The sequence below is a fragment of the Condylura cristata genome, unplaced genomic scaffold (genome assembly GCF_000260355.1).
Source record: "Condylura cristata isolate star-nosed mole 26May11 unplaced genomic scaffold, ConCri1.0 scaffold00036, whole genome shotgun sequence".
NCBI lineage: Eukaryota > Metazoa > Chordata > Mammalia > Eulipotyphla > Talpidae > Condylura > Condylura cristata.
In genome coordinates this window covers 11972050-12000001 of record NW_004567137.1, presented here as the reverse complement: position 1 = coordinate 12000001, position 27952 = coordinate 11972050, and the positions used below count along the sequence as shown (strand labels likewise).

At 41.0% G+C, this 27952-nt stretch overlaps 2 protein-coding genes across 6 annotated transcripts in view; one reads left to right on the top strand and one right to left on the bottom strand.

Annotated features, from left to right (window-relative positions):
* Positions 1–11128, top strand: part of ATF7IP (activating transcription factor 7 interacting protein) — a 118136-nt gene extending 107008 nt beyond the window's left edge. For 4 of the 5 annotated variants that reach the window (XM_012732870.1, XM_004693258.2, XM_012732872.1 and 1 more), the window contains exons 14-15: positions 1157–1269; positions 6552–11128. In XM_012732870.1, coding sequence (XP_012588324.1) covers positions 1157–1269; positions 6552–6971 — 533 coding nt within the window. In that variant the 3' untranslated portion in view covers positions 6972–11128. The remainder of the gene's footprint in view (positions 1–1156; positions 1270–6551) is intronic. The other variant, XR_001146075.1, reaches the window with a different exon arrangement.
* A 967-nt stretch (positions 11129–12095) lies between these two features.
* The window catches only part of PLBD1 (phospholipase B domain containing 1), a 42947-nt gene continuing 27090 nt past the window's right edge, over positions 12096–27952 (bottom strand). Inside the window, exons 7-11 of the mRNA XM_004693257.2 lie at positions 17423–17623; positions 17175–17315; positions 14962–15147; positions 14244–14350; positions 12096–12382 (exon numbers count right to left, since the gene is read on the bottom strand). Of these exons, the coding sequence (XP_004693314.2) occupies positions 12215–12382; positions 14244–14350; positions 14962–15147; positions 17175–17315; positions 17423–17623 (803 nt within the window). The 3' untranslated portion in view covers positions 12096–12214. The remainder of the gene's footprint in view (positions 12383–14243; positions 14351–14961; positions 15148–17174; positions 17316–17422; positions 17624–27952) is intronic.

The following is a 27952-nucleotide window of genomic DNA, read 5'->3' as shown; positions in this document are numbered from 1 at the left end:
GTCTCTGGTGAATCCTCTCACTGCCCCTGCACCTCTGGCCTGTACCCCAGCTCTGTATGCATAAATAAATAAATCTTTAAAAAAAAAACAAAAAAGACTCACACTTAAAAAAAAAATAAAATGAATCACCTTAGAACTCAGGCTAAGAAATAGAATGTTATCAATATTCTATAAGGCTCCTATATGCCCACTCTAAATTTTATCCCTCTTCTCCCTTTGCATCAGAAATAATCACCATCCTTAAATTCTGCTTCTGTCTTTGCCACCTTTATAAGCATCGCTGAGAATGTTTTTCAGAATTTAGTAACAAGCACAGATCCAGTTTTTTAAAGATACTATGATAATGCCATTATTTAGTTGGTGGCTTCCAGAAGAAAATAGTCCAGACAGAGTCTTCGGAATATAATTTGTCATCTTTATTTCTTGACTTTACAAGCACTTTCTCTAGGCAAATCAGCCAAAGGGGTTGTGAATGAGTTCTGAGAAACCAGACTCACAGTAAGGGCAGCTGACAGCACTATAGTACAGGACAGGTGCTGAATTTATGACACATGTGGTTGGGGTGGTAGATGGCTCTAATTTTCTTCCTCTGCTGCTTTGGTGTATGTGAAAATAATTTTCTGTTGAATGAAACGTGTATCCTTAGCTCATCAGCAGGGCATAGAGAAAAGAATCTCATTAATACAAGACATTGTGTTAACTTTGAAGACAGCTTCAGTTTGTCTGTATCTGGAGTAACACTGCTGCGTTCTGGCCTATTGCCACCTACATGTAGTGAACCATCAGTGCTCCAGAGTTCTGGATTTCTGCTCATAGTCCTCTTTGTGGGATTTCATTTGTTTCTCTTCAGTTGGATTGCCTGTTCTTGTTTCTCAAATTTTCCTTGATTTTCTCTCTCATGTTGGTGGCACATATCCTTCAGTGGCTGTGTGAGAAAAGGGTTCATGGAGATGGTTTGGGAGGTTTTATTTTGGTTGTTTGCATATATGAAAATTTTTCTTTTGTTTAAATGAAGCTTTGGCTGAATGTAGGCTTTTGAGTTAAGAGACAGTTTTTCTTTTGAATTTTAGAACACCCTGTTACTCAAAGTGTTTAATCAGTGCTCTGGTAAATTTACAGTAGAATTCTAGTTTTATTCCTCAATCTTCTTTTGTAGGTGTCACAGTTCGAGTGCCTCAAGCAACTACATATGTTGTAAACAACGGACTAGCCCTGGGATCAACAGGACCTCAGCTCACAGTGCATCATCGACCACCACAAGTGCATACTGTAAGTGATGATGCTTGGCTTTGCAAAATTCTTAACTGTAAAGTTGTCAGATATTATCATAGTTAGTGTTTTTTCTTTAAACTAGTTATATCAAAAGGAAATGACATTCTTCCTGCAGAAGTTTATGTAAGAGAATAATAAATATGGACAGGTGTTCCTGGGGATAGTGGTCTTCAGTTGTCATTGAGTTTGCTTGTGACTGTCAATTATACATAAAGGGTTCACACTGGGCCTGTAAAATAAAATAGATGTTTTCTAATTCATGGTTAAAGAGTATTTTTTGACAAATCTGGCAAGATGGCAGCAGAGTAAAGGTGCTGTGTTCACCTCCTCAGATATTCACAGCTTAATTATAGGAGATCAAAGACAACCTCTAAAAGATGAATGGATGACTACCACCTACATCAGAAGCAACAGTCTGCTGGAAAAGACTAGGAAAAACTGTAATTGAGCAGTGTTTGCAGCAAAACTGGGCGAGTACAACCCATGAAAGGGAGGGCAGCCCCTCTGCTTCTGTTTTCTCAGGACCACACGTCCACACAGGGGACTCTGGAGATCTACCACTGCACTGGAGAAGGAGATGCACAGGGTTGACCTGCAGGACAGAGTGTGCACTACTGAAGAGCAGTAGGAGTAGGGATGCAGAAAGATTATTACAGTCTTGAGCCCAAGTCTCCCAATCTAGAATATTTGGAAATGGCACTGGCAGGAAAAAAGAGGTTTGGATCGTCTGTGTCTCCTCATGGATGACGCTACTGTTTTGCAGCTTGAGATTGATACTCAGAACACTTGCCTCACTGTCGCACATGACCAAAGTCAAGACAACTGAGTGTTCTCTCTAACCTACGATTAAGTACTTGCATCTTAATGACAAGACCTTAATAAGCAAGCACCCCAGGATAAGACTCCATACTTGAGAAGTTAAAAGAACAATTCTTGGTTTGTGGCTCTATCTCAACAATGACTTTATCCACTGCTGCAACAAATACAGCCTAGTGGTTGGTGTTGGCACAAAGCTGTATATGAGAGATTTTGGCTGAGGGGTTTGGTCCAGGAGAGGAGAGCTCCTGTAGCTCCCCACACACAACTGGGATACCCTCAGCACAATAGGGAAGTTGAACCCCTGATGCTCACTGGAGATGACCTTTTCGTTCTCTACTTCCTGGTTCCTTTCTTGCCAGTGACACTACCCTGGCCATCTAAACAGGTGCAGAGGCAGCAGTCTGTTAATAATAGACACCTAAAGGTTCTGGAGAAAGATCTAGGATTATACACAGCTTCTTGTGGAGAGGCATCAAGTTCATTTACTAAGATAAGAAAACACCTTAAAACTAAAACTGCAAAAACAAAATAATATCACAAAAGAAAACACCCAGAAAGATGGAATACTGCCACTTAACAGCAAAATGGGAGGCATAGGGAGTGCTGGAGAGTAAAGCAAGTCACCGTGACTAAGACAAATACTGGGTTTTCACATAAGATGATTCAGCAAAGCAAGTATTTACAAAAATACACTAATAAATGAACTAATAAATGAACTAATGACACTAATAAATGAACTGAGGTTTCTAAAGTTAGAAGAGAGAAGGAAAGGAGAAAAGGAGTATAAGGGGTGGTGGTGGGAAAAAAAATTGAAAAAAGGTGACCATCATTAAAAAATAAGTCAAAGGAAAAGAATGTTTTTAAAAATATTTTCATATTCTAACTTTATTCTTTCCCTCAAAACCTTTTATCAGCTCTAACTGCTACGTTACTGTCATTATTTCCAGTTATCCAATACGATTGGAAATTCATTTGTCAAAAGTTGATAGAGAAAATCCAAAGATTCCTCCTTAGAATTAGCCTCCAAATTCATATCAAAACAATAGTGATGTCATTTTACTAGTTTATGTTGGCATGGTATACCATGTGAATGTATTTGCTAGCTCTGTGAAGGAGATTGAAAGCTATTACCACTTTTTTAAAAACCACCTTTTTATTCATGCTCAACAATAACTAACATTAACTATGTTCCAGGCACTGGCAATGTACTTAAACGTCACACTGATATTTGACCCTATAGAACTCTTGCTCTCCTTTTCTAGCCTTTATTACAAGTATGACAGCTGGATACACAGAGTCCAAGGTCCTTACAGCATAAAAACTCATGCATTTCAGCTTTAACTGTTTTTATTGTCTCACTACAGTGAAACTATTTTACTAATGGAGCATTTATTATACAGACCAAGTACTTAATTAAGTACTCTACAAGCTTTAACTGTTTTTATTGTCTCACTACAGTGAAACTATTTTACTAATGGAGCATTTATTATACAGACCAAGTACTTAATTAAGTACTCTACTCTTAGTCTTCATAACCTTATGTGGATTATTCTCCTTTTGATGAAAACGGAATAAATACTATGTTATAAATATCTTGGCCCTCCCTGGTGGCGCAGTGGGTTAAAGCACAGCACTGAGAATCTGAAGCCACTTCCGTATGAGTTCGATTCCCGCCTGCCGCCTGCCCCGGAGGAGACCACATGGCGTGGCAGACCTCTCCTGACCCGCCCGCTGCTCCCCTCAGCAGTGTGCTTCGTCGATCTGCCTGTTCTGCTCCCCGCTCTGTCTCTGGTGAAGCCTCTCACCGCCCCTGAGCCTCTGGCCTATACCCCAGTTCTGTATGGATAAATAAATAAATCTTTAAAAAAAATTAAAAAAATAAAAAATACTATGTTATAAATATCTTAAGTGGTTACCCAGTGTCACTGCCCAAGTTGGTGTCAGAACCAGGTATATTTTAAAACAGATTGACTGCCAGCAAGCACCTCCAGATTTTTGTCACAGTGCTTCACATCACCCTATTTGTGTATGTGGCAAGTGTGCCATTATTCAGCAAACTTTTTTTGCAACTAAAAATAATTTCTTTAACTCCATATTTACTAAAATACATATATAGCAAATTGTTTTTACTGTGGTTTTGCAAATTTGATGATCTATCAGATTTTTTTTTAAAGATTTATTTATTTATGCATACAAAGCTGGGATACAGGCCAGAGGCTCAGAGGCAGTGAGAGGATTCACCAGAGACAGAGTGGGGAGCAGAACAGGCAGATGGACGAGGTACACTGCTGAGGGGAGCAGTGGGCCTGTCAGGAGAGGTCTGCCACGCCATGTGGGTCAGCTCCAGGGGCAGCTGGGAATGAAACTCTTGCAGAGGTGGCTTTAGCTTCTCAGGCTGTGCTTTAAGCCGCTACACCACCAGGGAGGGCCTCTATCAGATTTTTTAACGATGTTTTGTTCATTGCTTTAAACCGTTTCTCACAGTAGGAACATTTGTGCAATGTTCTTTAATCATTTTACTTTTACATTTTATTCTGTAAATATACATATAAAATGGTACAGAGAACAGTGTATTTTCTCCACATACCTGTCACCCTCTTCAATGCTTTCACCATTTGGCCAATCTTGGTTCTACAGTGCCATCACTTCTTCCTATATCATGTATCACATTGGATTATTTTGAAGCAGATGCCTTTTACATTATTTTGTCCGTAAAACTTTAAGAAAAATCTCTATTACAACGGCAAGAACAAAGCAAAACCATAACTCATTTGACATAATGAGTTTGAATTAAGAGCAAATTCAGAACCCTGGAATTTGAAGAATTAGGAATGGCAGGCTATTTTTTAAGCTATTGTCAAACTCCTTAGAAGCCTATGTGCCTGCCAATCAAATTTGCCACCTGTGCCCATTTTCTCTTTGATTGTGCTGGCCTTAATATTTAATGAACTTACTGAGCAGGTTAAGTTATTTTAGGAAATAAAGAGCTTGAGGGAGAAAATTTTAAATTTAACCTTTTAAATTTTAATCTAATTTTTCCCCCAAATGTTTTTTTTAACTGGATTGTATGTTTTATTGGAAATGTAATATCTAGAATGATTTTTTCCTATTATATATGAATTTGAACAGTAGATTTGCTTTTCTCTGAAATTATTCAGTATGTTACTAGTGATATGTACAAGTAGCTAAGCTTTGAGATGGCATGCATATTAAAAAGTTATCAGAGCCTCGGGCCCTTCCTGGTGGTGGAGCAGGTTAAGGCACTGCACTGGGAAGCTTAAGCCACTTCCACATGAGGAGTCCACATGGCGAGGTCTGCTCACTGCTCCCCTCAGCAGTGTATTTCAGTCCAGTGCTTGTTCTGCTCCCCACTCTGTCTCTGGTGAATCCTCTCACATTCCTCATCTCTGGCCTGTACCCCAGTTCTAAAAAAGTTATCAGAGCCTCACAGAATTCACTGTTGTATGTAAGTCATTCATTTAATGAAATGTATAATAAAATAATTTTTATTAAGTGAATTTCAGTTAAGAAAATTGAATTCATGATTTCCAGTATAAAGTCACTGAGCAATGAATGATGTTAGATAAGAACAAAAGATCATTCATATTCCTGTTTCCTAGCTCTCAGTCGAATCTTTTGGGGGGGGGAGGGGGAATCACTGTCATCTTAAAACTTAAAACTCAGGTATAATAATGTCCAGTGTTAGACAAATCAGTTTGACTTCCTGACTTAGTATTCATGCCCTCATTATCTGGCCTTAACTTACCTTTCCATGTTTATCTTCTTTACATATCCTTTATCTAAGTAAACGTTCCTCACTTTTCCATCCTCATGTCATCATGCCTTTGCTCATGCTTTATCTATTGGTAGAAGGGTACAGAACTATTTCTGCGTTTCCAAGTCATTTCTCTTATGGGCATCTTTTTCATGTAGACTAAACAGACTATACATTTGAGTATTAAATGTATATGAATATGTAACTGTCATTATATGGAAAAACAGCTTTCAAAGGAAAAAAACGAATACTCAAATTTCATATGCTAGACTGCCACATATGTTATTGTTACAGTATACTAAAATGAGGCCTATAGCACAGAGAAAAATAAATCATGGGCAGAGAATTAAATTATAAAACACATAATTAAATTTGTTAAAAGTAGAGGACTGTTTTGTTGTTTTTCAAGATGGTGTTCTAGCAGCAATGACTTTTATTTCCACCAGGAGACTCAGTATTTTAGATCTAGAAAGTAAAGTAGGAGTACCTCAGCACCATTATGGGGCAAACTGGCTTATAGATCACCAAATAAAACTTGCCAAATTGATATGATATTTGGTATTTCCCAGTGTTCTTGGTGTGAAATGATGTTTCTCTAAATGATCTCTAGGGTGTTTTAGTTATAGAATTCAGAAATAGTTCCTTATGTGGTCATTGTAAATCAGCATAACTCTTCTTTTGTTAGGAGCCCCCACGCCCTGTGCATCCAGCACCCTTACCAGAAGCCCCACAACCGCAGCGTCTGCCCCCAGAAGCTGCCAGCACATCTCTGCCTCAGAAGCCACACTTGAAATTAGCTCGGGTTCAGAGTCAAAATGGCATTGTACTGTCATGGAGTGTCCTGGAGGTGGATCGAAGCTGTGCCACGGTTGACAGCTACCATCTCTATGCTTATCATGAGGAACCCAGTGCCACTGTGCCCTCACAATGGAAAAAGATTGGAGAGGTAAAGGCACTTCCCTTGCCCATGGCATGCACTCTCACCCAGTTTGTATCTGGCAGCAAATACTACTTTGCAGTACGAGCCAAGGATATTTATGGACGTTTTGGACCTTTCTGTGATCCTCAGTCAACGGATGTGATCTCTTCATCCCAGAACAGTTAAAACCTTGGAGCCTTTATCTCTTCCATTTTCAGAAGTTCCACTTTTTTGGTCTTGTTTTAATCTTGTGCATGATACCTGTTGTAAAATCCATATTGTGCAAGATTTCTTGGACAGATGTGTATATACACTACATTTGTTTATAATCAGAAGTAAAATAAACTTAGCCCATAAAGCGAGAATCTTTTTCCTGGACAATTCAAGCTTCAAAGTTGGAAATGTCAGTGTGCACCTTGCTTTAGTTTTGACGTTGGGAACTATGTGTGGGTGTTCGTGTGTTTTTCCCCCCTATTTATATGTTTATTGCAGTGGAATCTCCCATTTTCATTCTCAAATTTACCTCTTCTGGTTTGAAGTAAGTATATGATCAAAGGATCTGAGGTATGTAACTGGCATGATTCTGCTTCTAAGGATCTGGAATTTTTATAGTTAAATGGTTTAAACTAAATCTAAACAAAACCCAAAGAAATAAATAATAAGCAAAATTATTAAATAGTTTTAAGTAGGTTAATTTGAACACAGGAAAGAATCTCTTTATCTTTCTTTTGTCTCTTCTGGGGTTGTTAGGCAGGCAAAAAAGATCTGCAGCAGCCCCCCTTTTCCTGATCTGGCTTTTACATTTATTTTGTGCCTTAAAGATTAACTGTAAAAGTAAACAGGGCCATTTGTCCATTGTGGTTCATTCTTCCTTCCCCTCAGCCTTTCACCTTCATTTCTCCTTTATCTCCATTAATTATATAGCATACTCCCCTGAAATAAAATTTAAACCAAGGCTTTTATATAAACACACTTATCACTATATTTACCATCCCAAATTTTGACTTTTGCTATTTTCTTCAAAAAAAATATAAATGCTTATTTTTGATCATTTAACTGTGTGTAGAGGTGACCAAGAGAAGACCATATTGTATAAGAAAATTTTCCTTCAAGCATATAGTATCTATGTTGCACAGTGTCCGAAATAAAACAATCCAAGTGCACATTATGACCTAAAGTGGTCTTTCAAGGAGGTAAAATTAGTAGAGTTCACTAAATACTGTGGGCTAAATGATCAAAAGGAAAAAACAATTTCCTCTTTATTCTTTCATCATTTTTCCTGTTTTCACATTTTGTTTTGGTGGTGCCAAGATTTGTTTGATTTACCCTCTGTCAGCTTTGAATAGAATTTAAAATATATCCTTTGGATCATTTTATATGACAATAAGATACAATTTTCTGTGGCTCCTCTGGTCCTCTTCAAAGTTAAGAGGTCTTGCATAGGTCTTGGATCTTCAGTGTGGCACCAGCTATCTTGGTACTAGGTAGGTGTTTGAATGTAGATAGTTCAGGACAGGAAAGTGGGGTAATTTGGGAGGTGAGAGTGTGGTTAGAAATATTTTGAAAAGAATTCATGGAGTTTGTGAAATTATTTTTCAAGTCATCTTCCCTTGCCATCTTTGAGTCCTTATTTCTACCCTCTCAAAATAAATGTCATTAATTTTTTCCTGGAATTACAGGAGGGGGCTATCCCTTTCATTAATGCTGCTTTGTTGTATAACTTTGATGACTTGTCAGAGGCATTCTCGCTATAAAGAACTCTTTAGAGACTTTCACTAGTCACTGTGCTGTCATGTTATGTGTAAAGTTGATTGATGCTGAAAAAAGCGTACGGATTGCCAAATTGTAAATGCTTCCTTTCACTTTCAGAAAGTGAGACCACAATGAGAATTACAGTTTCCATGAATCAAATTTGCCAACAAACTATATAGGTGTTACTCAAGGACTAATGATGATGGTCAAGAAATTCCGAGAGTCACGCCACTGAAATTTCAAAGGTGAAAAATTGATGATCTTCTGGATATCTATGAACACCTATCTATATCTGTGTGTGTATATATGTTTTTCCAGCAGTGGTTGTAATGTTGATAATGTAATCAAGATCATTCCTGTCTACAAAAGGGAAAACCCATGTTCAAAACACTTCTTATTGGCCTGTTTTATGGTCACGTAGTAACAATTTGTTTACCAAGCATAGAAGAGGTTCCCTTTTTATTTTTATTTATATTCACTGATACTTTGTTTTCCAAAGCTTTCATAGCATTATATAATCAGGCGAAGAAAGCCGAGTAGAATGAAAATTTTGCATCATTTTAGCTTATCTGTGTTTTATGTAAAAAAAAAAAAAATCCTCAAACAATAGCCCTAAAAATAGATTTTTACAGTAAAATAAAAGTTTTATTCCACCTGGTAGAAGGAAGGAGTAAAGAGAGATTGTAATGACTTGAAGACAAAGTATGTAAAATGGTCTCACATTAATATGTCATTGCATTTTAAGACAACAGCTTTACTGAATTTACCCAAAGGTGGTAGGCTTGAACTCTAGGCTTTTATTTTGAACATTTTTAATGTTGATGAGCACTGACTTTTTTTGTTTCTATGGGGAGAGAGAATGGAGGATTGAGCTAGAAATAGCTGCTGATTATGACTTTAGTAGCACTTCACACTCCAAGGTACCTTTTTTATTTTACAGGTACCTTTTCACAAAGTATTACAAGTAAGATTGATTATCCCATTTTGGGAATGCAAGTTTGCTACATTTTTAGCCTGACAGTACTTGTTTAAGTATTGTCTTATTGGAAATCCTGGAAACTTCTGCTATTTCAACCTGAAATGTAGGATGTTTATATGGCATTTAAAGGTAACAGTGATGTTTGTTACTCTCTACTTTGCACTTTGTCAGAGTAAATTTCACCCTGTTTTAAGTGTGAGTAACCCTTATTTTTAAATTATGTTCTTGTCAGTAAATTTACAAATTACAAAGACAACATCTGTTGTTAACTTTACGAAGTAACTATATTCTCTTGTTCCTCTCAACTCACTTTTGAAAAAATATGCAAAATATTGTGTACTGTCTACACAGTGGACAGCATATAAGAAAAGTTAAGAGTAGAGCTTTTTTCCTTAAAAGTGAGGGTTGGGATACCATTGGCCCCAAACGAGGTGTTCCCCCGTTCTCCTATCCAGTTGCTAGATAATAACTGAAAGATAAAATTGGAAAAAAAAAAAAAAAAAAACCTACAGCAGGGAGCTTAGGTGCACCTTTGTGTAGAAGTTCTTGAGCGCCACTGCACCACACGGTTCTCTAACTGGATCGCGTGTCCACTTATTGTTTGCTCTTTTGCTTAATTTTTCCAAATCATTTATGCAGCAAGGTGAGTGTTACTATTGCATGAGATGCATTTATCTTGTTCCACATTTTCCAGTACTGTAGAAAATTAATGAAATAATGCCTGTGGTATCCTCTCACTGTTATTATACACTGTGATTTTAGCACAGTTTAATACTTAAAGATCTTCCAAGTGTTCTCCCCGATTCCTCTTCTTGGGCTACTAAGCATACTATAATTAGTTAATTTAATTTTATCATTGACTAGTCATTGGCCTGTTTTATTCTAATTTTTTTTTCAGAAAAATCATGTTCCAGTATTAGATTATTACTAATGACTCTTATCTAAAACCAGTGTATGAGTCTGCCTTCTTTACTTTTTGCTTAGGCAAATGACCTCCCCTTCCTTTTTTAATTTTTGGGACAAAAAAATTGAAGCAGTTCTCATGAGGTGTTTTGTTAGTGTGGCAGACTTACCTAATTTCTCAAACCTATTCCCCTTGAGCCAGCCATTGGGGAAGAATAGTACAATACAAACATTTTTTCTCATTTTCAAATAGTTTTATCATTCTTAGTAAGTTTTTCTGGTTTTTTATTTGTAGAGTGGGCTAAGTACCTCTTTGTATTTAAATACTGTCTTTTTTGTTGTTGTTAAGGCTTTGTTTGTAAATAAGGTAACTAGCAGTCAAACACCTTTTTGGGGGAACCCTGGCGTTAGAATTTAATCAGCCATTTCAAAATTAAATACAAAAAAATTCTTTGTAGGAAACTTGCATCCTGATTTTTCTTTATTTACAGTTGAAAGTGTAAATAATAAGGCATTATAAGACCTAATGTCTAAAATATACTCAGCTATATAGCAAGTTGCCCTATTTTTATTAGGTTTTGAAGGTTTTTGTGGGTTTTTTCTTTTTTTCTTTTTCTTTTTTTTAATGGAAGTAGTTGGTGTCTGTATAAGTGTTAACTGTAGTGGGATTTTGTCCAGCAAGCCTGAAATTTATACTTTGAAATAAACTACTGGGTTTTTAACATTCTGAGTATCTGATTAATTCTGATGTTGATTATTCTCAGTCCTTGTGTTGCTTTTTCAGATCTCTCTCTCACATGTTAAAATCGCCTGTTACACTGTATATTATGTTTTACTTAACCAGTTTGACAATACCATGGCTCTGAAAACACATAGTTATTCAACCTTCAAGGAATAGTTGTTCTGTAGAGTTGCTCCCAGAGTAGACAGACTGTTTTGAACTAGTGGGAGACAACATTCAGGCATGCTAGATTGCTTGCCTAGCCTGCACCACAAAGACACGTGATGCTTGTCAATGATCAGAAAAATCACTGGCTGCATTTCTATCAGTTGTTGCTTTGAAAACATGACCAGGTCCTAGAGGGTAGTGGAGTAATTAAGTGTATCCAACCAGGAGCAAGGAAAGAGCATGGTGGATGGAGTACAGGTTCTTAGTGGTCAAGCCAGAAGTGGCTCTCATTTCAGGCCCCACAGGCATGCACTTGTGGGCACAAGTGCACAACTACCAAAGGGAACTTGGAAGGCATGGCAGTACGGTCAGGAATGAAAGAATATGGATTTTGGTAAATGGGGAAGCAATTTTCTGCCATTCCCTCAATGGCTTGTCTTCTGAGGCCTGGTATTGGTATTTGTCGTATGCAATATTTCTTCTAAATGCTGCACTCTGTAGTGAATGTATCTTAAAAATGAAAACCAGGGCCCTCCCTGGTGGCGCAGCGGGTTAAAGCACAGCACTGAGAATTTAAAGCCGCTTCCGCATGAGTTCGATTCCCGCCTGCCCCGGAGGTGACCACATGGCGTGGCAGACCTCTCCTGACCCGCCCGCTGCTCCCCACTCTGTCTCTGGTGAATCCTCTCACCCTCCGCATCTCTGGCCTGTACCCCAGTTCTGTATGAATAAATAAATCTTAAAAAAAAAAAAAAATGAAAACCAGTATGGAAAGTGAAAGTGACAGATTGTTCAAATATATTTTATTAACTAATTCTGAAGGGAAAAACATAGCTAAAATAGTACCTTTGGTATCTCTTTTGTATCCTTTTATTCCCTCATCTCCCTCCTTCATTTTATGTCAAGTTACAAAGTTGGTTTCATGGTCATAAAACCAAAGTTGTAAGCCTCTGGCATGCCCTCATGGAGAGTTTTGTTGAAACGGTTCCAGTGGAAAACAGGGAGGCCACCTTGTACAGTGGGGCCGCTAATGGCGTAGGCTGTGTTCTTTGACGCTAGGTGGATATCTGACACCTGAAAGAAATAAGAGAGGCCATCTTAAGAAACTGCTTGGAAAACAATGATTAAATCCCTGTTGTTTCTCTGCTCTTCTTCCAAAGTCACAATATTACCTCCCTTAGAATCAAATCTGCAAAACTCCAGTGACTTTAATGTTCTTCTGTCTCCACTTGGCCTTCCAACATGAAATTGACTGGTCTGCACCAGCAGCCAAAATATGAAATCTGGAGTCAGGTTACTCATATTCAAAACTGATAGCTCTAAACTGTTTTTAAAAATTACCTCCATATGACTCAATTTTCTCATTTGCAAAGGAGACTAATTACTCTACTTCATTGAAGACTTATCCTGAGGATTAATGCAAATGCTTGGGGCTGTTCCTCAAATATGTTGATTCTTCAGTAAGAGTTGTTTATAATCAGAGCAGCAACAAAAGTTTTCACAAGTATAAGAGACTATCAGTAATGAAGTCCATGTTCTCAAAGACACTTAAGATTTGGTAGCAAATCTTAACCTTTTAGAGGTTTGAAATGAAAATGTCTTAAAACTTCTGATTTAACCTTATATGTAAAATGGTTCAAGAGAAATATTTTTAAAGTATATTCTGCAACTGAAATGTTTTATTAAGAGTCAGCAGGCTCCTTTCTTAAGTAGATGAGTGCAGACAAAATGCAGATGGAAGCATGGCGTGGGTTCTCTCAGGCAGAGTGAGTAGAACATTCCTGCACACTTCGCTGAATGTTTGCAAATATACCAGTAAAGGGTTTTGCATACATCTGAAGAGGTGTGAAAAATGCAGTGTTGTGAGCTAACATTACCACAATGAAAACAATTCTAAAAAATAAAGATAGAAAACCATTCATGGGGCTTCATGTGTGTAGGTATCTGGATCCACAAATTTTTTGTTTTTACATAACATTGAAAATCTTAAACCATCTCATAGCTAAGAAATATGTTGTAGTCTCAAAGCTTAGGCTATAAAGGCCAAACAGAAAAAGCAGTGTGTAGGAGTGTCGGCATTCATCTATTTTCAGAACTGAAGGCGGATTAGTGAACTCCACTTCTACCAGAGTTCTTCCAGAATTGAGGACTCATTTTGAAAATGAAAAGACGTGGTCACCCCAAACATGCAAAAGCTGGCAACAAAATGATTCTTCTCATATCAAGTGGCTCACTCATCCCCTTAGACACCCACACCGAGTCGTGCGGGTAGATTTCTAACAATCATCTGAAAAAAGGCCCTGATTTGTTTTGTTTGCCAGTTTCCCTGGTGTGCACAGTCCCGCCAGGGCTGATTTTAAGCTACCAGCCTGAGGTCAGTTGATGTTAACAGTTGGTTCTCACAAGCCTGGAAGAGCTTGCTTCAACCCAGCACTGCAAAAACATCATCTAACTGGACACATTCCTGCACGTCTGAATTCTAATGTGAAAATGTATGAGCATCTGGCCTAATACTTAATTCTATCAGCCAAATTGAGTTTCTGTTGAACATAAAATCACATCAGTAATGTGTTTTGTGGGCTTTTCGCCAGGCTGGTAAAATATAAGACGTTGACATTAGCAGCACCATCATGACGACTGTGTACAATTTCTCAGTACAGTTCCAACTACTTCATAGATACTACATGTTTATTCTTAACAACTCTGTGAGGCAAGTACCGTTACTTCCATTCTGCAAGATTATGTGATTAACTATTAAGTGGCAGGGCAAACACTTAGGGTAGATGTGGGTTTTACCATCAGAACCCCTGAAAAGGCTGACTCCTGACCTGGTAAGGTGGTGGTGTGCATTATGCCTCAAAAACCTCTGCAGCTCTGCCTTTGAGCAGGCCTACGTGTTGATGGACATTAAATTCAAAAGCCAGCCTCCTGTTACCTTTGTGTCGTAGCAACCTCCAGGACTTGGGTCAAGCGTATTCAGGTCCTCACGGCAGCAGATGGTACTGCAGGGGTCGCGCTTGCTGTAAGGGTCCTTCTCATAATCTAGGAGAGGGATGAGAGAGGTGGGAGACTGGCAGGTCAGAGCAGGATGAAGAAATGTGTCACGGGCCTCCTCTCCCCGTCCTGCTTTCAGATGCACAAGTCTTTCAGCTTATACAAGGAATGACCTGCAAGTCCCCTGCTGCAGGCCCACCTGCTCTCAAGAACCAGCCTTAAGGGATGAAGAGTAAATGAAAGAGAATAGTGGATAAATATGTATCTGTGGTTTTTTCTCCACCAAAAAATAAAAGTTTGATATTATCAATAATTTATTAATTTTTATTAGCTGCTTTTGTCCTTGGAAAGGAAACCTGTGTTGGAATTGGGGTGAGAGGGGGTGGGAAACACCTTGTGTAGGTTATTTTTCCTGTGGTTTTTACATGTGATATTTTCTATGAAAAATTATGTTTACAAATTTTCCTGTCATTTTATAAAGGAATGCAAAATTCTATTTAGTATAAAATATGTATTAGTACTAAATGAGTGCTAAATGTATATTTCAATAACTTCCTGTGATTCCTGCTAGTTAGAGATGATAAACTTAACATAGATTCTTTGCCTGTGGGGAAGTGAAGGAGTTTTGAAGAATGAGTCTTGAGAAATGTGCTACATACTGTTGTATCGCATGATGTATTTCATGGACTCCATATCCGTCACTCTCCCTTGGTCACGCCGGAAGATTTTGGCCCTTGAAGACAGATCATAAGAGTAGTCCAAACCCAGCTTCTTAACTAACAGAGGATAGCCACTCCAGTTGTAGATTTTTTCATGGAAAGGGATATTATAGGAGGGCCAGTATCCTGATTTGGAATGGAAGGCAAGGAAGGGCAGGGATAAGGATGAGGAAGACAGAAAAAAGGGAACAAAAGAGATGTTATTAAATGATTGTTTATTGGAAGATTGGCACTGCTGGGAAATTACAAAATTATATTCAAAAAGCTTTGAATGTGAACCCTGATGGTCAAACTTTTAAATGGAGAATACTCTAGATTATTCCTTTAGGGGAAGAAGAGTCTTGAAAGTATTTGGTTTTCAACAGAATTCTTAAGGCAATCTACTAACCAAAAAGAACTTTTATTATTAACAGAACCAGGTGAATAACACAAAATGTAAGTGAACAGAACTCACTGAAGGGGACCTGATTACTGAAATGCCAGTAGTTGGTGTCACTAGATTGGGCTAGGTGCCAATCATGGGCTAGCAGAAGAATCCAAAAACTGAAGTGACACAGGCTCAGGATTGAGTGACTAGATCTTAGGCAGTCAGCCCTTTTGTTCTAAAAGGGTGAGTCCATAAGGTGACCCAAAATTCGAGCTGATTTTGATGATTCTAGCAGGTTTTTAACACCTTGGTGCAGTGTTTCAGCCACGTGCCCGGTCAGCCGCCATCAGGCACCGAGCCCTCCACCCATCTTCTCTCGGCCCTTGTCTGCCTTTCTCTCTCTCTACTGTTTTATAGGGTCCCCTCTTCATGGGTGAGGTTATTGAGACAAAACAAAAGACAAGACATTCAACCTCGCTGCTGCTTGGAGCTGGAGCCAACATCAGGAAGAACTGAGGTAGTACTGAAGGACAGGCTAAAGTCACATGTATTGCTACAGTATTTCTAGAAGTTAGTCTGCCTGGATCTACCGTGATTAGGTATGTGACTTCAGAGAAATTGCTTACGCTTTCTGTGGCCGGTTTTTCATTCATCAAATGGGAACAGTGTACACGAGTGAGGTGTGCAGTGAGTTGGCACACACAGAAGGGACACCTCAACACTCAGGCTGTGTCAAGGTGTCAACTGTTGGTAAGCGCTCAGTGAACACAGACTATTCAATTTCTCTTCATGAACCAGTCAAATGAATAAAAAACCACCATTTTACACCCCATTTTTGCAGAGTTTCATGATTTGCATGAGCATCAAAAGCAGAATGATCTCACAACCTGGTGGCATGAACATTAAGATACCCCAGCAGGGAAGAAGCAGGTTTGGGAGGTGGTAGCTGTCTGCTGGAATCCCCGAGTGGATTCTTGTAGGCATGTTCTTTGTTGTGATAGTATTAATTGTGTGGGAGAGTCATACTTTGCTCTTGAGGCTTTCCTTCCATACAGTCAAATGGTAACAATACTACTTTTCACGAAGACAGTTATGAAAGTCAAAACAGGAGAATAAGTAAAAGGCCTAGATGCATGTCCAGTGGAGAGGAGACCTCAGTGAATCTAACTCTTACTCTTCCCTCCTCTGGCAAAAACCCACAGATTGTCATCAGCTTATGAGTTAGCCTCAAGGTAGTTTTTTTTTTTCTTGTTTTTATATATTTATTACATCATCCTTCCTTTTTGTACAATGTATGATTTCCCAATGAAATTCTCACCACCAGCTAACCCATGTACTGCAAACTAAAGGCCTCAGGCCACCAGCCTCCTTTACACAGCAGCTTCTGCCTCTTGGGGCAGTTGGGGCAACTCCTTGTGGGGGCCTAGTTAACTGGTTTTACAGTCAGGCAGTAAGATTCACCATCTTGAATTGCTGTGCCAACCAAGTAGCCAGCTAGTGGCTTGAAGTCACTGGTAGATTTCGTGCCAAGAGCAGGAGGTAAATCTGCTCCTGCTTGGTCTGATATTATTTGGTGGTATCAGCTCAGCTTGGCCATTCGACAATCTGCCTTCATTCATTCTGTCTTACAAATATCAAGGCCTTTCTTGCTGAGTTAGCACCCACTCGGGGTGCCGGGACAGTATTGTCCTTACAAGCCTTTGTCACTATCTTGAGCTAATGTTTTCTTGCACACATGTACAGCAGACACACACAGACTTCCAAGCTGCTGATGTGAAGAAAGTACCTTTCCGTAGAACATCAGTTTGTTCAGAAAATTCAACGTAAGTAGGGATTTGCTCCACAATGTACAAAGCACCTTTGCCCAGGCTGCGCTTCAGCTTTACCTTCTTCAGGTCCAGGACCATGTACTGATTGTTGTAGGTACCTGGCATATTGGGAGACATGAAGTCAGGTCATGGGTGTGGCTTTACTGGCAACTTGACATCTAAACATAAATACAAGCCTTAGTGGTTGTGCAGTGATTCCACTTACCAGAGTTGTATTTCATAAAGATCTCTGCCCACTCTTTGCCACCATTTGCCATCATATTGGCCACACGGACTCTTTGCCAAGCCAGGAGAGACTGGGGTACCACATACTTTAGAAGGGTTTTATTATACACACTGTTTGTGGTCTGCAGCAATACCAAGCCACTGCTGAGAATGTAAAAGTCATCCAGAGACTCCAGAAACCCTGCAAGAAAGAAGCAGCCACCTGAGCACACACGGACAGGATCGTTGGTATGTGCTCCCCAGCACAAAGCCAAAGGCAGAGTGTGCCAGGGGTCGCTGCCCGTGAATGGCAGCGCCTCTCCCAGCTTTGGCTCCACTTTGCAGGCAGTTACTTAGATGCTGCTTATAAACGTTCCAGTGGGCCTCCACGCCTGGGTTCTCCATTGCAGGTTTATGACTTGGAATAACAAAAATACATCACATCAGGACTCCGCTGCTGTTCCCAAATGATGTACAGAAATAGAACCCCACTGGCTAGGATTTTGCAGGAAAATAGAGAGGGAAGGATATCAGCAGGAGTCATTACTCAACAGTAAGAATATGAATGCTTGCTTTCTATTATTTTTCCAAATTTTATACAATGAATCTGCCATTTTTATAAATAGAAAAAATCCATATTGATGAAAGCGAATGCGGTTTTCAAACTAGAGCAACAACACATTTGGTCAATACTTTTATAAATTTGGAGGCAACACAGGACAGAGAAGCCACTGTCTTTTCTGAAGACCTATTTTGTGCTTTATTCTGTGATGAGTGTACAGAGTAAGGAATGTTGGAGTTGTGACAGTGAGAGGACACATGCCATCCCCAGTAACTGCCTGTGAGGACCAGCTCTCAGGGCTAAAGAAACACCAGAGGAGAGGCCAGCGAGAGAAGCTCTTCTGCTGCTCCACATGCTCGCACTGTTTTTGTACCATTTCTACTCTGATTACTACTTACTATGTTACTTACTTAATATTTCTGTAACTTCCAAACTTAAAAATTTTTAATAGTGGATTTAATGTTTTGGGTGCCCCCCCAAACCCAAACATTAAAAATGCATTTCCACTAACATGCCAATAATACTTGTCCACAGACCACCTAATACCACCTCAGCAGCATGAGGCAGGCCGCACATTAAGTTAAACCAGTAAGCCTGCTCCTTCATAATTGGAAGAGCAAGGGGAGGCTCAGAGAGGTAAGGGGGCCCTCCAAGATTGTCTGGGGCTAGGACCCAAGCCAGGGCACCCTCCACTGTCTGCTCGCTGGTGCCCACCCTTGCTGGGTGTCCTCCTTTGGCTGGAGGGGGCTGCAGGAGGCGGGCTTCTTGCGGGATGTGGCCCTGAGGTGGAGTTGGGAAGCCTGTCTGAGCACTGGCCTGGCCAGACAGAGCAGTGGGGAACAGGGGAATGGAGATGCGCAAGAGAGTGCAGGCTTTGGGAGGTAGGGCGAAGCCACAGAGTATGGCTGGGCTGTTACTCATTCAGTCACTCCACAGAGGAGCTAGTTTTCATGTATTCTCCACCTGTGTGGGGGCGTTCAAATAAAGGGCTTCCTGAAACTAAAGCTACAACTTTAGAGCACACACAGGGAGTCAGAGGCCTGATCTTTACTTCCCTGCACTGCCTTTACTAAGCTTTGGCAATTCTCACGTTGCCTCTCTGCTCCGTACTCCCTGCTAGTAACCACAGATTAAATGCTATCACTCAACTCTAACAGTCTAATTTTAATTGCTGAGAACTTCTGAGTAGAAAGTTACAGGATGAAAGCAGTGTTCAACTGACTCACCCATAATGAGCCTCCACAAAGCTGTCATTAGCCTATAGAGACATTTCTATAAAAGGGAAGGTGGCACACTCCAGCGACAGGCGTGGTGGCGCGCGCACCCTTGGAGGAGACTAAGAGGCAACCCCTGGAGAGATACAGACCAGCGGGGTGACGGCTAGACCAGCAAAGCGTGGGGTGATTGCAGTGACCACCCACCCTCCTCTTGGCCTGGCTCATTTTGCAGGGGTCAGTTGCACCACCACCATACTTGGCAGCCTTGGGCAGCTCTGGGAGAGTGGCGGCTGGGAGGAATGCTGTGCTGCTCGCAGGACACTGGCTGACTCACGCCTTAGTGCAGCAACCTCTGCGGACGCGAGAGGGCAGGCGATTCACAAGTGTCTGCGACAGACTCTGTCAGGTCAGTCTTTCATCCAAGAGCAGGAGTGTTTACTGAAAATGGAACTATGTAGGCCACTCAGAGTTCTGGAACAAAAGGAAACAGCTGGCGAAAAACTGGCATCCAGCAAATCGAATTTTATCACTTAGGAATTTAACAATTTAAAAAGGGAAAGTGCCAGTGAGGAGGCAAAGTCTTGAGACGTTGCCTTGTGAGAGAAACAAGTTTTTGACGATGCAAAATAATATTTTTGCTTCATCTATTATCAGTCATTTTGGAAGGCAGACTTTTTAGATCAGGAGAAAATGAAACACCAGTAGGAGTCTGCCAGCAAACACCACTTTGTAGTAATAAGCTTCTTGCTGAACTTAAGAAATACAAAAGGATCCTTAAAAAAATCATACTTCAAGACTTAAAAAAAAATACGAAGTATGAATCACAGAATGAACAGAGCCTACCAACCCCTCTGCGTTTAGACTTAGTGCTGAGCACAGCCCAGAAAAGTTTACCCTGGTTATCTTATCAAAAAATGCCCATTGCTACGCCGACATTGGCACTGGCTGCTCCAGAGCTTCAAACATAAAATACCCGGTCTGTGTTGACCAGAGACATGGAACCTCAGCTCAGGCTTAGTCAGAGGGTCATGACTCTAAAAATAGCTCTGCCGAATTGCGCTGTCCCTCCCTCCTCGGCATCTCCTCTGAAGCGGGACTGTGCAGCGTCTCCCTTCACGGGGTGCTCTCTGTCACCCCATCTCTTAAATCCGTGCTGGATTTGGAACTTGCTTCGGCCAGGGCCGGTCCTGAGTCTGTTTCTCAAGAGGACTTGTACACTGCTTGTAGCCATCACTGCGTTTAAACACGCCCTGCCTAGCCAGGTTTCTAGAATAAGAGATTACGCAGTCAACTCAAAAGAGACCAGCTGCTAGCTGGCCCACCCCCAAACCTGTAAGGGGGTTCATCCAAGGTCAGCAGCACTGCCCACCCAACCCACAGCAACCACAGATGCAGGAATGCGCCCAGCTGAGACATCTAGAAAGAATCACTGAGCTAACCGGGTGGACACAAAAGCACTAATAACCACATGTTTTCAGTCCCAAAATTTTGGAGGTGATTTAACACAGGTACAGCTAACTGATACATGAGTAGTATCCAACTGTATGATCTATTTTGTTTTGGATTCACTGCATTTGATTTAAACCAGATGGAGGTGACACTTAGGGAACACTCTTTCCTTTTTAAACAATAACCACCTGGCACCATACTCAACCTTTCGCTCAGTTTCTTCCCACTGCAGGAGCATAAATACAGTGTCATTCCTCAGACTAATGGCAAGGAAAGGCCAGCCATTAAGCATTTGTTAAACACCTACCAAATTCTGAGTACTGGGCAGTGGTTTCCAGTCCAGGCTGTATCAGAATTCCCTCTGTGGTTTTTTCAAATGACATGCCCAAATCGCCCCCACCCCCTTCTGCTAACTCACTCTAAGGTTACCATCTGTATCCCTGGACTTTTCTGCCTCCCTCTAAGCCAAGGAGACCTGGGGGGCTCCCTGCTACCCTCAGGAAAAAAGGCTACAGTCATTTGTTTTGCTTCTTCTTTGCTGCACTTGTTTTTCCCACCCTCAAGAACGACATTTCCTGGCCTCTGTTCCCACCAAGATGCTGACTGATAGCAATCAACCTGCACTTCTTCCTGTGACGACTCTTTCACCAAATAAGTACCCGAGATGTGGCTGCCTAATCCTGCCACAGGAATGCAATCAGTGGAGAATTCATATTGTTATATGTTAAGCACATCAATCTTGCAGTCGCCACTGAAGAAACAAGATCTCTTCAAGGCTCTGTATATAAGGAAGAGGGGTTTATATTCACTCGACATCCTGTTATCTACGTAAAAGTGAAATTATTTTTCCTCAACAAATTATCATATCATATATACTCTTGATCATTTATTTACTGTTTCCCTTTCCATCTATCCTGCAGCTATGCATAGGACTTTTTCTGTCTTTCCACTCTAGCACCAAGAAAATGTTTTGATGCACAGTAGGTGCTCAATAAATAAACGTTGAATCTATGGAGGCAAGAGAAGATGGTCATAACTATCCTTTACTATGCACCATAACCTTGCTTTATAAGGATAGATAACAGTATGTCATCTTCCCAAAAAGAACACCTAGGTGAGTTCTTTTTCTTTTTTTTTTTTTTTAAGATTTATTTATTTGTACATACAGAACTGGGGTACAGGCCAGAGGCTCAGGGGCAGTGAGAGGCTTCACCAGACACAGAGTGGGGAACAGAACAGGCAGACAGACGAAGTACACTGCTGAAGGGAGCAGCAGGCCGGCCAGGCGAGGTCTGCCAGGCCATGTGGTCACCTCCAGGGCAGGCGGGGATCGAACTCATGCGGAAGTGGCTTTAGATTCTCAGTGCTGTGCTTTAACCCGCTGCGCCACCAGGGAGGGCCTAGGTGAGTTATTTTTTAAAAAAATATTTAGGGGCCTCCCTGGAGGCACAAGGGGTTAAGTCTCAGCTCTATGAAGCTATTGGCAGCCACTGCAGCACCAGTTCGATCCTCGGGCAGGGAACTACCCACTTGGTGCAGCAGACCTCTCCTGTCCCATTCATTGCTCCTCTCAGCATTTTGTTTTAGTCAATCTGCCTGTTCTGCTCCCCACTCTGTCTCTGCTGAATCCTGTCACCCACTCCCCCCCTCCTAAGCCCTGCACCTCTGGCCTATGCCCCAGCTCTTGTATGTATAAATAATTTTTTTTTAATATTTAGGTATTTAAAATTAATGCACAGCATTGTCAGGAATAAACCTAAGACTGTCCACATGTGCCTTTGCCATTATCCCCCATGCCTGACAAATGTGATGGGAACAGGTAAGTTGCCCAGCAAATGTGACAACACCATAGACAGTAGAGCAAACACGGCAGAAGCGATTAAGAAGAGAGTGAGTCATAGGAGTTGCATGTTCAGACAGGGTGGAGGTGGAGAAAATCACTTTATGACCAGTTAATCAAGAAAAGTATGTAAAGTAAGGTGGGATTTCTGGATAGATGGAAGCTTTCCAAGCTAGGTGGAGGAGGATGATCAAGACAGGTGTGGCTGGCCAAAGCCATTCAGTGTCCTGGGATGACGCAAAGGAGACAAAATGAAGTCCTGCAAATCTATCTAGAATCTTTGGAATTGGTACCCTAGTTCTAAACACCCAAATTTCTTTCCCCTTGCTTCTCCTTTTCAAAAGCAGATGTGTAGTTTGACATGTATTAACTTGTCGATTGTTTGTATATATTTCAGCTTTATGACCAAAGAAAAAAACAGCCTGAAACTAATAAGAGTAATTACAGTACATTTAAAAAGTTTATAAGGTACATGATTAGGTAGGCAATTTTATAACCTAGGAAAGTAGTAATATTATGGATCATGGAGACTCCACTGAATTTTCTTGGGACTTGGGGTGTGTTCTTGTATCTTCCTAGGCACCTTCTTTCAAGTATTTGAACTTCAAACAATGAAAACGCTGTGCAAACTCCTTGTCCCCCAGACCAGAAGGGCTCCTGGTCTCAGCGGTGGGCTTGGACCTGGTCTTTGAAGGCCGCCTGACCTCTGTGCTCGTCCCACAGGCAGCAGCACAGGTCAGCTGAGCCACAGGTTTCAAGGATGCACTTAGGAATGTGCACTTTCAGCAAGTGCAAGGAGGTTTAAGTGGGTGGGTGTGGGGTGGTGATGGGAGACCTGGATGTAATGCCAAATGCATGCCAGAGAGCCTCACAGATAATTAAACTTCAAGTCGGGGCCTCAGGGGATCATCATTACTGAAATCCTCCATTAAAACACTTTGAGTAGGCTCCAGCTGCTGTTCCCGCGCTCCACCCACCTCGCATGCTGGGGGACCCTTCCAGTTCACGGCTCCTGTACTTTTAACTATTCAACTTAAATGCAAACGGAACTATTTCTGGAAACAACAAAGGTGTATTTATGATCAGACATGTTAGATTTGAAACTCAGTCCCCACTCCTCAGTAGTAGTTTCCCCACACCCACCCACTTAAATCTCCTTGCACTTGCTGAAAGTGCACATTCCTAAGTGCATCCTTGAAACCTGTGGCTCAGCTGACCTGTGCTGCTGCCTGTGGGATGGACACAGAGGTCATGTGACCCTCGCAGATTAGGTCCAAGCCCACCCTCTGAGACCCGGAGCCCTTCTGGTCTGGAAGACAAAGTAGGAAGTTTGACTTCTCTGAACCTGTTTATTTGCAAAATGCTGATACAGTATCCTCCTTGTTAATTTTTTTTTAAAGATTTAATTGTTCGTACAGAACTGGGATACAAGCCAGAGGTGCAGGGGTGGTAAGAGGATTCACCAGAGACAGAGTGGGGAGCAGAACAGGCAGATCGATGAAGCACACCCCTGAGGGGAGCAGCGGGCAGGTCAGGAGAGGTCTGCTGCACCATGTGGGTCACTCCGGGGCAGGGGATGGAACTCACACTCAGGCGGTTGCAGCCAGCTTGCAGTGCTGAGTCCTAACCCGTTGCGCCACCAGGGAGGGTCCCTCCTTGTTGGCTTTTAATGAAAAGTAAATGACGTCATTGATGCCAAGTGTTTGACACAATGTCAGACACATAACAAATACTAGGTGTTGTTTTTTTTTTTTCTTTATTTCAATAGAAAGTTGAGTACAAACAGGGTAAGTTTGGGTGACTTACTCTAAACTTGGGTGCTAATTCTCATAAAACAAGTTAGGTCTTAGTAGTGTCATAATCAGGGAGGCAACAAAGGTTTAATGAATTTCAAGGTCTGAATGGGATGCTGAATAAGCAGGTTTGTGTCTGAGATGCCTTTAGAACATTTCCCAAACATCTAGAACTCCTGTTTCCTAGAGTATAAAAGCAAGGTCAGAAAACTGAGATTCTGATGGAGATGGTGATGTCGCAGGTGGCTCCTCCCTCCCACACCTCTTTTCCATCCTTGGCCCTCTTTCTTCCATGCAGTTCCACTCTGTTAAACACTGGGCATGTAGTATGTCTGGCCTACAACTAACTTCGTGAATGGTGAATGACTGAATAGTTGTTCCCTAAAATCAGGAACGAGGAATTCCATGTCACTTCCAGTCTACATTGTCCTGGAGGACTTACCCAGTGCATTTACACAAGAAAACACCAAAGGCATGAAAGGAAAGGAGAAAACTGTCCTTAGTCAGATATGACATGATTGTATATAGAAAAACCCCCAAGAAATGCCATAAGAGCTATTTATTAGAACCAATAAATTAATTTACAAGGTGTCTGATAAACTCATAAAAATCATATTTCTAGAATGTGGTGTTTTTAAAAATTTCACCAGTCCTTCGACACTCTTTCCTTTAGAAGATAGATACAAATCTCCTTTCCTTGAATGTGGGCTGGTCATAATAACATACTTCTAAATGAATAGAATGTGGTGGAAATTCAGTGTGTGACTTCCAAAAGAAGTCATAATAGGCTTTGTTGTTTCTGCCTTCTTCTTTTGATCAGTCAGTCTGGGGGCAGCAAGATGCCTTGTCACAAGGTCACCAGAGCAATCCTGTGGATACCAGGTGGCGGGAGCCAGTTGCTGGCACTGCTTTACCCACCATGTAAGTGAGTCATTTCTAGCTTAGATAAGTTGTCAGAGATTTCAGGCTCTGGTTCTTTCAGCTGAAGTCCCATATATGGCAGAGACATCTGTAATATGTGTTATGATTATTCCTGATCCACAGAGCCCATAAGACACTAAATGATAGCTCTTCTTTCAAGTCACTAATTTTTGGTCATGTGTTTTATAACCATTGATAACTAACAATGATATACAGACTATGACCTCTTGGGAAAAGGAATAAAAAAATTCTGACTATCATAGCATCAATATTTATTTAGGATTTGAATGAATGAAAGGTATGTAAGATCACAGGCCAAAAACCATCAAATATTGCTCAAACTAAGGAAAGCTTAAATAAATATACTATATTCATGGATTAGAAGACTCAGTATTAACTGATATGTTGGTTATCTCTCAACTGATTGAAAAAGTCACTGCACTAGAAATCAGTAGACCTTCATGCAGAGGTCTTCACTACTTTTTCATTGCTCTCATTCACTGAGATTTCTCTAACTTACTCTCTTGGTTTTTAACTTGTAGAGCCATCATCAATATATGGCTGTGTACAGTATCATGCAGGGCTTTTATCTTTCTTAGCCTTATCAGTTGTTAAGTAGATCATGGCTATTCAAAATATTTTTTGTGAAGAATGATAAGCTTCTAGAACAAGGTTATCCAGGGCCACCTTCCTTAGAGTTTCCAGAGCCTCAGGCAAGGATTTTTTTTTTTCAGGGTCAATTCTTATATAAGCAATTTGATTAAGAAGTGTACTACAAAATAAATGGGCTATGTGAGGTAGTGATTTATCAATGAACGTACAGAACAATAGCTAGATAGAGGGACTAGCCTATTTGTCTATTGGACAATCAGTGCCTGTGAAGATTCTTTATAATGTCCAGTACCATCTTTTTGTATTCTTTATTATGACATGAATTATTCCTGGCTCATTCTAGAACTCCCACCATGAGGAAAAGGAAACAGTACTGTAATAACAAAGACTTGATTCTCTGTAAGAGAAACGCAGAGAAACAACATAGAGCTGTTTGCTCTGCTGTCCCCTAAGCATTTATTTAATGAGTCTGCAAACTCCATCATGCCGGTGAATACTGGTCTCTATGACTCAGAGATGATTACTGTGCTTTTTAAATAATGGCTACAAATGCAAGTCTTATCCAGAATGTTAAGAAAAATTTGAAGGATAATTTATTTTCTGGTCATTAAAGTTAACTTCAGAAATTTATAGTATAACATACACGTACAGCTTTCCTAGCTATGACTCCTGTTGGACTCCTTGTGTATGTAATATGCATCTCTAGAATGTGTTCTCCTTCCATGATCTCTATGCCCCGACCTTCCACACACCCCTATCTGTAGGCTAAATAGAGGAGCAGAGATCAGAAGAGCCCATTTGTACAAGGTATGGCCATCCAGTGTAAGACTAACCCAAAACAATAGGAAATCACCTCATTGATTGGAGGCAGAAGAGCTACTGGAATGCTTGCAAAAGCACGTGTGGAGTTCAGCCCAGTCTGCCTCAGAGGACTGTGAACACATGTAGTAGAGTGAGAGGACCGCGACAAGTCCCAGCAGTGCACACTAGAGTGAAATTCAGTTTCATCTCTCTGTGGCCCTGGGTGCTGTAGAAGTGAGTGTACAGCCCTGGAACTCAGGTGCACAGATCTGGGGTAAGGGGCCCCTTTGAGAGCCTAGGGTCCAGACATGCTATATCTCACAGGAGGGTCACCCCAAACCATCAGTTTGCCAACATTCCTTAGCTCAGTCATGCTGGGAAAAAATCCACTAGGAGAACCAGCAGAAAGGATCTTCTCAGGATCATCATCCCAGAGGCTTGAGTTCCAGAACAACCCATGGCAACCTGTTGAATCCACATGTGTGTATGTGTGTGTGTGTGGTGGGGGGGGTGAAGCATCCCCCAAATGGAGATGCAGGAACAGCACCCATGATGGTCCCTCTTTGAGCCAGCTCTATCTGGATGGTTCTGCCACCCTTGTTGGTCTTGGGAAGGAATCTAGAAAGTTTGTAGAATGGTGCCTCCTACATTAGACACATATGGGGTATGAGCCATGGCCAGATACCCCAGGACTGAGCCTGCCTGTGCTCGGGTTGACAGAAGGCAACTTAGGAAGTTTTCAGGAAGGACTCAAAGCTGAAACCTCTCGAGCTTAGGTCTAGGGTGAATATACTGAGATTATGATCAGCATGTAGAATACGTCTGACTCGCTTAGGCCATACCTTGTGAGCATATTCAGAAGAAATAACTTAAGAAGTAATAACTTCCTCAAGGATGAAGCACATTCCTACTCCTAAAACAGACTAAAAATGACTGAACCTGGCGGGGCTCCTGCCCACCTATGGCTATGCAGGTGCTTCTCTCCATCACCTTCTCCCTTTGCAGAGCAACACAGGCAGCTCTCCTCCCTGGACTGTCCACCGGTACCATGCAGGCCTTTCTAACAAACCTGCCTTTCAGGGGCAGCTCTTTCTACCCGCTGTGTCCATGCAAGCATCCTTGATTTTGTAATAATAAACCTTCTGGATATTAAAACATGACTGAACCTGTGAATATACCAACTCACCTTAAATCTTTTTTGGGCTAAGATGGGGACTATTATATTATTTTGTTTCCTAAATGGAATCAGCTCTATTTTTAGGGAGCCAATTGGGGCTTCATCAACCCAGAGCATGGGATTGGCTTAGAAAACCCTGGGTGTGCTGGAGGAGGTTAG